At 37.0% G+C, this 14,092-nt stretch overlaps 2 protein-coding genes across 6 annotated transcripts in view; one reads left to right on the forward strand and one right to left on the reverse strand.

Annotated features, from left to right (window-relative positions):
* The window catches only part of mybpc3 (myosin binding protein C3), a 40,660-nt gene extending 38,095 nt beyond the window's left edge, over window positions 1–2,565 (forward strand). For all 5 annotated transcript variants that reach the window (XM_038283855.1, XM_038283852.1, XM_038283854.1 and 2 more), the window contains one exon: window positions 1,855–2,565. In XM_038283855.1, the coding sequence (XP_038139783.1) occupies window positions 1,855–1,895 (41 nt within the window). In that variant the 3' untranslated portion in view covers window positions 1,896–2,565. The remainder of the gene's footprint in view (window positions 1–1,854) is intronic.
* Window positions 2,566–4,335: 1,770 nt separating this feature from the next.
* lgr4 (leucine-rich repeat containing G protein-coupled receptor 4) overlaps window positions 4,336–14,092 on the reverse strand; it is a 39,633-nt gene continuing 29,876 nt past the window's right edge. The window contains exons 14-18 of the mRNA XM_038283744.1: window positions 14,006–14,077; window positions 13,789–13,914; window positions 10,453–10,550; window positions 8,901–8,954; window positions 4,336–8,794 (exon numbers count right to left, since the gene is read on the reverse strand). Of these exons, the coding sequence (XP_038139672.1) occupies window positions 7,389–8,794; window positions 8,901–8,954; window positions 10,453–10,550; window positions 13,789–13,914; window positions 14,006–14,077 (1,756 nt within the window). The 3' untranslated portion in view covers window positions 4,336–7,388. The remainder of the gene's footprint in view (window positions 8,795–8,900; window positions 8,955–10,452; window positions 10,551–13,788; window positions 13,915–14,005; window positions 14,078–14,092) is intronic.

The following is a 14,092-nucleotide window of genomic DNA, read 5'->3' on the forward strand; positions in this document are numbered from 1 at the left end:
TTCATTCTTCTGTGCATCTGGATCGCCATCCATCCATTTTTCGATTTCATCCAAAAACTCTTTAAAACTGATCAGCTTTGGTTCGTACCAATCACCGTGATCGGTTTCTTTTTCATCATCATTAAGCAGTCTTTGAACTGAAGATTGCAAGTCCATAAACTCCGCTAAATAATTATTAAAGGTTATCATATGCTCATCTATGGAGGATTTTGATTCTCCAGCATCAATTAAAGCATGAATGTCATTTCTCTTTCTTGTCAGCACGCCAAGTTTGGCTCTGCGCCTTTTAATTAAATTAAAGACTTTTTCTTTTTGAAGACCTTCATCTTCTTCCATCTTCAACAGAAATTTCGTTTCTCCAGATCCAAAAGAAAATTTTCCAAGACAAACTTTTCACCTTCAGTTCAGCGTCTTTGCTCTTTCCAACAAAGTATGGCATTTACTCACAAACTTTGCAGGTCTTCTCCAAGTTCTTTCCATGAAGTTTCAGTCATCCAAGTCTGATCATCCGATCTTCCAAGCTTTACCAAAATCCAAACTTTCCAAGCAGGTCCAAAAAACCAAAAATAAATGATTTTTTTGACTTAAACGTCGCGGCCTTCTGTTCCAACAAAAATAAAGTACCAAAGTTCCCAATGAAGACCGTGGGTGGTAACAGGTGGTTTTGTTTTTGTACACACTTCCAGCTTGGCTTAAAAGGCAAGAATAAAAAATATATAAAAAAAAGAAAAAATACTTCAAGTGTCTTGGAACTTAATAGAAACGAAATTTAATGTTTTTAAACTTCCAAAAAAGTGGTCAAAAAATCATTTTTCAAAACCTCCCATCCACACTAGACATTTTACCAAACATCCTCCAACACCTGGTGTGCTCCTAATCACTCAAATTAATGGGAGGGACAAACAATTAAGAACTTACTCCAAACTACTCCAAATGTAAAAAATAAATAACACATTTTGGTTCTAAATTAACTTAAATATATTCTATATACCAAAAGACAAAAACTAAATTTGTAGAAATAACAAATTACAAGAATTTAGCATAAATGGCCACAACAGCCCCTTTGGACATTTTTTTTTTTACCATGAGTACCCCTCTCAGTCAAAAGTATTGATGATTATCCAGAAGTGGAAGGTACGATAACTAATTATAAAATAAAAAGTATTCTACTATATCTTTTAATTTGACCGTTTAATTCTTATCCTTTGAGGCTTTCCATGTCAAATAAAAAAGAAAAAAAACAGTATGTTTCCTGGAAGTTAGTAAGGAATTGAAATAAATACAAAATTAAATCATATCATTAACCAGAAATTTATAAAACTGGAGCTCCTCTGGGTTACAAAATACAGAACAAAAATCAGACTGGCCTAATTAGTTTTAGCTCCTATAGCTCAGTGTGAAAAACAGCTGATCCCAGGCTATTCTCTACATCCAATCTGTTCCTCTGCTTGGTTTGGATGTGTGTAAAAGCTGAAGGTGAACTCAAACATATAAGAAAAAACATACTTTTTGATTAATAAAAGCTTGCTAAATTTTTCTATTTTTCAATTGCTCACAAAAACAAAACAGATCCCGAACCTATTTTATTTTACTGCTTAAGATATAAAATATTTTTACCGTATATATCCCTTGCAATGCACCATGGACCACAAGGGGTACGTGTACCCCCGGTTGGGAAACACTCTATAAGCATATAAGAAACAGCACTCTCTTGTTTAAGATCTTTTTAGATGCATGCGTAAAAATAAATGTTTTATTAGCATAAACATGGCAGTTTATCACAGTGAAGATAATTTTTTTAAGTTGTTTTCCATTGCAATAACAAGCTGACTTGTATCTGTTCTTGACTTACAGCTCAGATTGCTAAAGAAGAAAAGAAAGATGCCAATCAATGAGGCCTCTGTCTCTGAATGGGGAGGGAGAGATGGGTTCTTAACCTGATGCTTAAGTTACATCACTATCTGTGCTTATCCAACAATCTTTTGTCTTTAATCATCTTCTGACGTTTTGGATTTCTGCAGTGCCAGGACTGAACCGCTTGGCCTAGTTAGTAATACATGTTATTTTGAAAGCAACCTCTGGTTTTCTTTATTAATCTCTTTGCTTTCAAGCTATAAAGATGAGACTATTTCCAGCTTAAAAATATATATAATCAAGATACAGATCAAGTGTTTGATGTTAATGTTAAATGGGATGCGATGGGAAGCGAAACCTCTTCAAACTTGGAAACAAAGTCCAGCAGATTGTTTTTAATTTTCTTTTTTTAGAATGACTATGACCTGGATGCCTGACAATATTCACCAGCGTAATGTTTCATGTGTGTAAAAATCTATATAAAATTAAACTTGACTATATATTTTTCTTGATTGAATTCTAAGTTTCCCAAAGTTTTTTTGTGACACATAAAGTCCTCTAAAGTTTTGAAAGCTTTAGCTTAAATAATGCCAGAAGTGTGAGGTGTCTTCCTAATGTTGCTCAGCAGAATATGTGTGATAGGAAGGAAAATCTGGAGTCTCTCCCAGTAAAGTATTTTTGTCAGTAAAATAAAACACATGGTGTCTCTAAGCTTTTACAGGCTGGTGCAAGTTATTCCACTGATGCTGTGAATGTAAATATTTCCTGCCTTGACGTTCAGCTGCGAATGATCCAGTGAGCCTTGGATATGACTCACTGGTCACATAAAAGGCCAACAGTGTCTCTGTGTCTGTCAGGTGTTTTGACACTTAACCAGAACTTATAATTTATATGTACAAATACCCACTGGGTTCAAAGCTTAAGATGATTTATCAAATTATATTCTCAGACAATTATTTTCCACTCCTGATCAAGAGAAAGAGGAAGATAGCAGTGGTGATGATGACATTGCTCAGCTGGGAAAAAAACAGGAGCAAAAAACAGTAGTCCTGTGTTGAAAGTTGAAACGTTCTAATTTTATACATAATATACATGTTAATTTTATTATTTACATTTCTCAAAACCTTAAACCTCAAGTTGGTTATCAAAAATCTACGTTTTTTTTCCCCTCAAAAATATATTTTGAACATAAAACCTGTAATGTAACATTACTATTTATAGTCTTTACAAGCATTTTTTTCCTAAATATACTTTTTTTTCGAAAATAGAGATGTAACGGAAATCAACTGGCTAGTTTAAGATATTTTTTTTCCATCTTTTTGGTTATAGAAATGTTGAAGCTCTTATTTATCATAGTAAACATTTGAAGAGAAATGTTCAGTAAGGCTCTGTAAACAGCATTTTATGATTGTTTTGTATCACCAATGTTATTACCTTCATATTTAAAGAAATCACATAATTAATGAGAAAACTGCCACTTTTCAACGGCTCCCTATTCCAGCTTCCTGTAGCGGCCAGCTGTGCTGGTGTGCAACAGTTAGTGTCGGAAACAAGTAGAGCTTTAGCAGATCTTTAACTGTCTTCTCTGTAGTGCTACAGATAACATTTTTGTTATACCTCTTTATTTAAAAAATAAAAGTTTTATTTAACTTTATTAAACCATATTAACTGTATCATTGCCTTTTGGGAAAACCAAAAGTCTGGCATAAAAAGATGCTAAATGTGCCCTGAGCAGAGGATCCATTTTTCATCCACCACAAGGGGGACCTTTAGCTTCTGCAGGCATTCCTCTTCCACTCATTCTGTTCTCCCTGATCAGTTCATTCCATTAAATTACATTTTGTATGATTTGTTAAAAGAGAAAATTCCTTACTAATCGGTTAGGAATCTGTTAAATGGCCATTAAAAGAACAGGGAGTCTCACAGACACAAAGAAAATAACTTTGCTCCAATGTCTAAGAATAACTAGTATGATTTTCTGAACCTACTGACCTCAGTACTGCTCACATCACAGAAATAAACATTTTTTTTCCAACTATGTAACCAGAGATAAATAAAATATATTTTCTCTATTTAATATTTTTAAAAAGACTTATTTCCTTCCCTGGTTAACTGCTTTATACTAAAACTCTATGCATTTTAAGCAGCATTTAGTCAGGCAGGGTTAGGTTATTTGTTTTTTCCTTTAATCAGGTTGTACTGTTTAGTAACTTCTTATGATTTACCAAAACAGCATGATTTGAAAACATCACAGTAACTCCCATAGAAGCTATGAATACATCGTTTTAGAGGCTCTTTGTGCTATTGACAGAGCAAACCATATTCCAGTAGAAAGGTTAGTCTGGACTCCTTTGGCTTTAAATGCACGGGAAAAAGGCCTATTGGTACTGTCTTTCCCCCACCCCACCTTGATTGCAATAAAATACACTGGTGTGCTGCAAATCTGCAGCAAATCCAAACCTGATTAAGCAAAACAGAAGCTTTAAGATTTTACCAATTTTATTCATTCACAATTTAAAGAATTGATTTACCTATCGGAACAGAAAAGGGCAGGGGGAGCTGACAAAAAAAAAAAAAAATACAGGTTAGATTCAAATTGAACAAATGCTAAGTAAAAATATGTAAGATAATCTATATTCTGTGACAGTAGAGAAGAAAAGACATTTTCTGTTTTGTTAAAAACAAGGAAAAAGAACAAAACAAAAAAAAATCACAGTATACAGTACATAGATTCCTCCCACAACTTGCACATAACTGAAATGATTTACAGCTAAAGTGAACATTATAAAGCTGAGGATGCAAACAGTGAAAAATAAAAACAAACTCTCTTACAAAGCACTGCTGACAGCCTCAACAAGCGAGGAGGTAGCTTCCTTAGTTAGCATCCCATTCTTGAGTTTCCTTTTCAAATAATTTACATGAAAAACACAGAAATAATTAAAGCACTGAAAGATTTTGCACATTTTCAGCAGACGGGATCAGATGTCGAAACAAAACGAGGCATTTTGGTTAATACAACGATTTAAGCATCTTTTCCAAAGATGACTACAAATACATTTAAGGACTGGAACATAAAGAAGACATGAGAATGTCTCGGTGCTGAAGGAGAATGGTTCCCTACATTGCCTGAATTCCTGAGAACTCACATGGCGTGCGCTTGTAGATACATGCTTAGAGGGTGTGACCACCTCAATGCGTGCAGTCATGCTTGAGCAAACTAAACATCCGTCAGACTCTGTCACGCCCAGCCTCAACTAGGTCAGGATGAAAAGATGTCTACAGGTATTTACTTAGTGATACAATAATACTCTGATTATCACATACATTCAAACTAAATTAAAATACAATAATAAATCACCAATAATGATAATGGAGCTGAACTGTAAAAAAAAAAAAAAAAAAAAAAAAAAAAAAAAAAAAAAAAAAGAGTAAATATGTCATTTCATGCCCTATTTTCCCATTTCTACCATCATGTGTACATTCTAAGGCCCAGAAAACATAGATCTATGTTGTTTCATTTAACTTGGAAGCTTTCCATACCTTCTTTTGTTGACTCAGCTTGCAGCCAGTCTTTAAATGGTGTGAGAAATTAACTTTGCATTCATTGAGCTTAACTTGGACTGTGATTCATTAGATTGAGTTGTTCCATTATTAACCGGCAAAACCTCTTTAAGTAAGTTCAAAATACACAAAGGATTCAGCTCAGAAACTTCCCTGTGAGTGAAAAACATTTTCCGCCTAGAGCTTGGACAGAAAAAAAAAAAAAAAAAAGCTGTGAAAGCAAAATTAGGACCAAAAAAAGCTGAAAGTCTGACACAAGTGGGATTTGCATTAATAATATGTGAAAATGACCTAATAAGAGATAAATAATAAAAGAGGTGCCATTTTGGCAAAATGCTTGGATTACATTGCCGTGCGTTCTTATCATTAAGAGGCCGCCACAAATAGTCTCCGCCCAAACACTCCTGTCTGCTTATAACAATAAATAATGCGTGTCAAATCGACTGAACACAGTTGTTAAAACAGTAATAGCTGCTACTTTTATCACATTCTGAGTATAAAAAGCAAAAGGTGTGTTTTTCTTTACAGACTGAACTCTGTCATTCTCACTGCGGTGTGTGTCAATCACATGCTCATAGGCTAGTAGTTATCAATGCTCTATCATTCAACCCCAACAAGCAGAACATCACCAGGGTTCCAACACAATCCTTAGTTGAGTTTCATACTTTTCAAAGCTCGACTTCCAGCGTTCTATTTCCTTTGTATCTGTTCTTATAATAATAAAATATAATAATAATAAAATATATAACATATGGCAGGTTTTCTCTATTTTACTCTATATAGACATTCAATGGAAAAAAAACTCCAGAAACAATAAGAACGAAGAAAGTCACAAGAACAAAAAATACAATAAAATGAATAAGGACAGACGAAAACAAGTCCTGACACAAGGAAAAAAATATTAAAGGTGTGAGGAAAGATAAAAGGAGACAAGAGAGTGAAAAACATAGGAAAGAAAGGTTTGGTAGGAGACCATAAAGGAAGGACACAAAGGAGGACGGACAAAAGGTATGAACAAGGAAGGACAAAATAAGTACACAAGAAAGGAAAATAAGGAAGGACAATGGGGACAAAAAGGAACACAAGGAAGGCAATAAGCCACTAATAAGGGAGAGAAGGGAATAAAGGAGACATAACATTTAAGGAAAGAAAAGGACAACTATATGGAAAAGGAAAGGATGAAATGAGAAAGGATTTAAAATAAGGAAATTGAATGAAAGGAAACAAGTAAGCAGAACATCATGTTAATAGAAAGAAGGAAAAATAGGAAAGCAAGAGGAGAAGCAATCTAGAGACGCGATGGACAAACTGGGAAGGATCTGTATTAAGGCAACTGGAATCAGAATGTCTGGAAATACCTTTTTTTTCCCCTACTCATCCGTACCTGGAAAATACTTTATAATCAATCACAATACTTTTCTATACTTTTCGGTATGCATAGGAACCCTGGATCACCTTGAACTTACATTCACACATACACATTGAAAGAAATTAAACAATGATCATCATTTTGCTAAATCTATGTATAAAAATATCCAATTAAAAAAATAAAAATTGTTGGATAGACATGTTAAAGTTTGATGTGTGATATATTTAGAAAGCTTATGAGTACACAACACATAAAACATCCTTGACCCCTTATGCTTGCGTCATCATCATCATCATGTCAGTTGATCAGAAGAGGCAGGCAGGCACTGGTGGTAAGATTTGCTTTTGTTAAGCAGTTTGTAACATGAAGCACTTGGTACATTTCATCTAGAAATGATCTTTTAACTTGAAATTCCCTTTCAATGATTTGCTGCATGTCTTTAAACAGTAATTACAAACATAAGTGCGTGATGAATTGTAAAGGTAGTTGGCACATTTTCTGTTCTGATATATATATATTTATAAAATTACATTATCTTGAAGAATCTAAATTCACACGACTGACATATCTGTGCACACTGACGCTCTGGAGCACTGAGGCACCCTTAGTCCTTGACTCGAGGTATGTTGTATGAGTAGTGTACCAGAGGAAGTCCTCCACTTTGGCAGAAGCAGGCCCTGCCGCAGGCTTGAACCTGGTCTGAACTGTCTGAAATGAATGAGTCTCCCTCGTCAGCGCACTCGGACTGAGCAGAGGGCGTGCTGCTGTCTGCCCAGAACCCCTCAGAGCGCTGGCATATTGCTGCCCCGGCCAGAAGGGTGGGACAGCTGTGAGACTTCACTAAATGTCTGCAGATAGCGGAGCCTGAGGAGGAAGAGCAGGCCCGGGCACGCAGCACTGCCTCGCACTGTTCGCATACAGTCTCTCCACAAAGCTGTGAGTACACACCACAGTCAAAGCCTAGGTGGGTGGAGGATCCTCCGTCTGTCAGCTCTGAGCCCCCACCGCCGTCGTCGCAGCCGCTTTCAGCACCAGCCTTCGCCTCTCGGGTCAGACCAATGTGACCTCGCAACCTTAACCAGTCCTCTCTGAAGGCTGGGCTGAAAAAAACATACAACACTGGGTTCAGGCACGCAGGTAGGGGGAAGAAAATGAGGGTGACGGACTTGGCAATTTCCGGGCCGCCGGCTGTAGATCCTGTCAGAAGTGGAGCGAATGAAAAAGCTGCTACCGGACAGAAGAATATGCAGTTGGTGAAGATGAGCCAGGCTACATGGCGCAGTGCGCCAGTCTGTTCTGGATCTGCTAACTCCACCCTGCCGAGGTGGCAGTAGAGCTGAGTGTATACTGCGGCTGTGAAGAGGTAGGCCAGGGCGTTGAGCAGGACTAGAATGACCGTAACACTCAGAGCTGGACTCTCACCCCCAGCGAACGGCAGGCAGAGAGGAGAAGAGGACTTATCGTCGAAGGTAAGAAGAGGCAAACTTGCTCCGGCAGCGGCAAGCAAGCCCAGCAGCCCCGCAGCCAGGCCGAAGCGTTGGTAACCTCTCAAGCACCTGCGATGGTTGCCGCCGTTCCTCCTGGGCGTCATCATCACTTTTCCAAGAATCATCCGCACCGTCATGCTGCGCTCCACGGCTGCCAGCGACAGCAACAACACCGACCACTCTGAAGAAAACACGGCGAGAGCTCCTGCAATCTGACAGCCGGGGCCCATCTCCCACCACACGCCAAACTCTGCGAATAATCCCCACGTTGCAGCATCAAGCACGGTCAGAATGCCGACATACAGGCCTGTGAGCAGGTTTGCAATGGCCAGCAATCCCATCAACAACCTGGCTGGTGACAAAGATGGAGTCAGGTAGGGGGAATAACCAGTGGCTCGCTGAGCAGGGGAGAAGGTGGTCACCAGCACCAGGCTGTTAAACACCAGCGACACCAGGCAGATAAACCAGACAGTCAGACGAATCATCCAGTTACCCAAGAGGTGCTCGCAGGGCTTGAAGGCTCCTAAACAAAGAATCAGTAAAGTTGTTTACCAAAGAAAAGTGATCAAGTTCATTTCTGGATTATGGAATGATTATTTAACAAAAGCAATAGAAACACAGCATCTCACCTGGTGAAGGAGAGCAATGCATTATCATTGAGACCTGCTCCCCTGCTTCAGCACCTGCAAGGAAAAAATAAATTAAAACATAAATATGCCACCAAAGTCAACAGCAAAAACTCCAAAGGGATCAGTAAAGAAAACATTCACAGATTCAATATTAATATATATATTGGTAGAAATGTTGAAGGAAACAGTGGGTAGGATGTTAATAAAAATGGGTATGAACGACAGACATGTTCAGTTTATTTCTATAGTAAAATCCAGTTAGTAGAAAAATCTACCTCAGTACCTTTTTTTTTCAGCCTCGCAAAGACACATTTAAACCTGTGTTCTATATTCTGATAGACTAAATATATTAAAACATAATGAAAAGAACAGGAACAACTTTAATTTTGATATTTTCAGACACACAACATTATTTTTAATTCCTGAACGATTCAAATTCATTTAATACAGCATTTATTTGAAAATACTTCATGCCGTCATCACTGCAATTTTAAAGTCGTAGGGAAACGGCTGTTCTACCCGCATTTCAGAATTCTCAAAGTGGTGCACGGCTTTACATGAGTGAATATAGCGAATGTGATTGGTCGTTTATTTTGGTTGTGGCCGGTGTCTCTGAAGCATCTTGCTAACCAGTTAGCAACTCTTTGCTAGTAGGTTCCCGATGGGAAATAACATTGGGACCAAGTAGCACTAAATTAGTGATTTAGAAACGATACTGTCTTGCGGAAACATGCAAGAGGAGGAGAGTTTTGTGTCAGAGGTCGTGGATGAGTCTCCTCCGTCATCCGTTTTTTATTTAGAGGAAAGCAGGGACAAAGTTGCTATGGAAGAGGACGCCAGGGAGGCAGAAGCTTGGTTTGGTGTAGAAGGCTTACAGCCGTACATGTTTGAGCCCTTGCCTCGCAACGCTGCCAGTTCTGTTAGCTCTACGCCTGCCAAAGACACAGATGTCCATCCCAGTGAACACTGAGAAGTAACCAATGGTAAATTATTCTTATTTCAACCGTTGCGTATATTAGCTCCGACATATGAATAAAGATGCTATGACCAAAAAGATTTCGTTGACAGATGACCGTTGATATATGATTGGCCGAATTTAGGTTTACAAGATGACGTGTAACTAACTGGCCTGCATAAAATAAATTTTGGGACGATATCATCTGATAAAGAGTACATTTATATACATATTTAAGCCAGAATGAGTTGGGATTCAAATATGATTTCCCTATGACTTTAAATGTATAATTCTTCAATTTTCCTTTTTCAATAATCATTCTGAGAGAGAAATTGCTCAAAGAAAATTGCCATTTTTTAAGGCTGTCAGAGAATCTGGATTCTTTCGTCTTTTTCAAAGCAACAATCATCTAATGTAATTCTTGCAGATTGGACAGCCAAAAATGTCAATGTATAAATTCCTATTTTACTTTTCTCAAAGTTAAACTTGAACCTCAGTGGTTCAATGTATCCTCTAATAGAGAGAGAGCACATGGTCACAAGCCAGCTATCCATTTCTAGGAAAAAAAAAAAAAAGAACTTCCTGCAACATTCCCACCTGTAGATTTCTTCCTGTCAGTTTCCTCAGAAGACCTCATTGCTGACTCACATCCAACGAATGCACAGCACTGGTAGGCGTAGGGAACAGAGATCGACCTGCAAACAATCATTAAAACACACAAGGCTTTTAGAGTCAAGCTGAGTTGTGTTGCTGATAATGGCACGTCATCTTTACAAAAACCTTCTGAGGAGAGCATTGGAAGTGAATGCCTCAGGAAATATTTGGGCTTTCTGGTTGTTTTTATACAAATATTTGGATGTTTTCCTAAAATAGGAACCACTATGCAGAAAACAGATCTGCCTGGCTTTCTCATTAAATGCTAACTCACAGAGTTGGATTCTTCTTCTCTGTCCCTTTGAATGACATTTCTTAAGGGTTTCCAGGGTATCAGCTTAATTAAACAACAGTTTAAGCACTCAGTCTTTTGCAATACAGTTTGTCCAAGTCCCAAAAACACTGTCTCTATAACCTTGTAAAACACATTCCAAAACAAAGATCCCTGGCTGTTGAGATTGTATTTTATTTAAGGTTCTTATTGTTTCCAGATGTATTATTCGCTTCATTTTTTCCTACTTTCCACTGTGTTATTTGTTTCCATCATTTCCACTGACGAGCAATCCATGCTATAAAAAATGTAAAAAAAGAAAAAAGAAAAAAGAAAAAGAAAACAACTACAATATCTCAGGGAAGTTAATTGATACATCTTGAACCTTTGACAGAATGTCACATAACCAATGACTTTAAAATGATTTATTGTGGATTTATGGAATTAAATCATTAAATAAAAGGTTGACTGTTCAGATTATTTTAGTGGGAAAAGTCTCCGGCTCTTCATAATTAGAACAGCCTTTTGATGCAGTTAAATCTATCTCTACCACATTTTAGAGCCTTTTCTTATCATCAAAATCTTCTTAACCCAAATGCTTCGTTTAGCACAACGCATTTGTAAACATCCCATTTCATGTCTTGTCCATTAACACAAATGAATTTGATTTCATCAAATCTATATTAGCTCTGTGTGTATTTTTTTAGATTTGTCGTGCCCTGGCATGGAACCTTTGGCAGCCTTTAGTACGTTTTCTCTCTTCTATTTAGTTTTGCCCATCTTCCAATCGATTCCAACCAGCTTCCCTACCTTCTCATGAACAACAGCACCCCACAGCATGATACTGCCACTACTGTTCACCACGGGACTGGTGTGTTCAGGGTATTAAATGTCTGTATGACGTATTAGTTTGTATGTTGGACAAAAAGTTACATTTGGTCTAATGTGATCAGAGTGTCATCTTGGGTATGAAATTATTTAACAATCCCTACACTCCAAATCAAATAATATTACCAGTAGCATTAGTATTTAAAAAAGCCTCTCTAAGCCTCTCATTATGGCCCTTGGTAAGCTTGAGGTTGCATCATATACGTTTTATTTATAAATTTTCTTCATGAATTTATATAAAAATTGAAATTAACTCTTACAATACCAACCCAGAGAAAACGGTTCAAACCAAGTCATCAAAAGAGTGGGAGCTCATGGCAGAATAATAATAAACTACATAATGGGTCAAATGCAAGCTTTGGAAAGTGATGGAAACAATAGCACCAAACTGATTATGCAGCAGCTGAGACATCATGCAGTAATCAATGAGGATGAAGGGGGCTCAGCAGCAGAGTGAGTCACAACAATAATTCATTTTTGTTCTGTTTGGAAGTGAGGAAACACCGACAGCGAGTGGCTCAGTGGAATCCTGCGTTACGCCCAGAAAAGCAACTGATAGCTCAGCTGATGTTGACATTTGCTTGTAAGCTGGCAAATGAACGTAGCAATCTTTGAATAAGAAAAAAATCCTTGATCAGATTAGAATATGCTTGGATTAAAAGAGAAAGCTGCATTTTTGATGCTGCATCTAAATGACCAGAGAATCACTTGGACGTTCACCGAGTTTTTGTAGTATTGTAAATTTGACAACAGATGCAAAGGTGGGCTTGTTCTGAATGTCCTGAAAGCCCAAAATTAACCTGCTCCAGGTTTTGGTAGCGATTGAGGCGTTTTTGCTTTACATTATTAAACTACGGGCTCCTGGTTAATGTGTAGGTTACAGGATACAAGTGGGAGGAAATGAACACCTCTTAAAGTGCTCTGCTGGTTACCTCTTCCGAATGGCATGATCTAAACAAGTTTACATGGATCTGATCAGATTATGGACCCTATAATCAGAAAACAATTTCCTTCTGACTGATTTAAGGCAACAATATCATGATTAGGCTCAAATTTGCTGAAAATGTCTGTGTGGACCTGGCGCTGTACATTATTGACATTATGTACCCAATATCTAATTTTGTTGATACACCAGCTCAGAATATCTTATGCTGAAGAACAAGTAAAAACACTTTAAGATATGAACATCCCTGTAAAAATAAATATACGTACAAGTAAACAGCATGTCATTTTTACTTAAATGCAGATAAAATGTAAAAAGTCTTTGAGATGGGATGGTGGTTTATTTCATTGTCATGAGGATTTGCTGTCAAATTATCATTTTTTTAGGTTCACCTTTTTAAATTGCTTTTATGTGGATAATATAGTCTACTAATGGACTGATTAACAATCTGTTAAACCTAAACTTCTTAGTTTGAAGCACAATTGTTCATTAATAACACTTCTGCAGCAAAATACTTCTAACAACCTGTTTTTGTGAGCTTATTCTCTCTATCAGTCCAAATTTTCTATTTTGGAATAAAGAGGTAGAAATATAAATTTGTTAATTCTGTCAAATAAATTGAGTAATAACCGACTCTGATTAATCAATTATAAAATACTCATCAGCTGTAGTCCGGTGGACATCAGAGCAAAACTTAGAGATTTTCTAAACTTAAAGCAATATTTTAAACAACAACCTATCTCTAAAATATTACACACCTTTTTCCTGAAACCTTTCTATGGACTAAATTTCACACCGGAGTGTAACTTATTTACTTACAAGTGGACTTCCAAAAATGATTTATTGCATTGAATAATAATTCAGTAAAATGATCTACTTGTAGCATAATCACTGAAATAAATGAGCAGTTATGCATTAGATAAATTAATATGCAGAGACAAAAATCTAAGTGTAAGAATATTACAAGAGAAAAGGGAGAAAAATACTCATGGAGTATCAAAACTGTATGGTATTGTAGAATATCTTAAGGTTTTTTCTTTTTCTAAACATAAAACAAAAAAAATAATAAAATGGAGAAGGATGAACAAACACATGCAACAGTTTCTCAAATTTAACCTACAGCCTCTTCCAAACCTTTTAGACTGAAAAGAGAAAACATCCAATCTTTCTCACTTACCGGAGTTTTGGAAGGTTTTTTGCAGGTAGAACATTTTTCATCTGTGGGTTTCCTGAAAGTTTCAGCTGACTGAGGGAACTCAGTCCAGTTGTTGGAATCATAGACAAGGCGTTCATGCTCAGATCTCTGCAGAATTGTAGGAATAATGATCATTTTTTATCCAATAAAAAACATAAAGTACTCCTGTTTTTTTTTTTCCCTATAAGGTTCCACTCACAGGTTGGTGAGTCCAGTGAGGGTGAGGAAAGCATCTTTGTGGATAACTCGAATTTTGTTTCTACTTAGGTCTCTTAAAAATCACAAC

Source organism: Cyprinodon tularosa, unplaced genomic scaffold (genome assembly GCF_016077235.1).
Source record: "Cyprinodon tularosa strain WSP-4 unplaced genomic scaffold, ASM1607723v1 ctg197, whole genome shotgun sequence".
Lineage (NCBI taxonomy): Eukaryota > Metazoa > Chordata > Actinopteri > Cyprinodontiformes > Cyprinodontidae > Cyprinodon > Cyprinodon tularosa.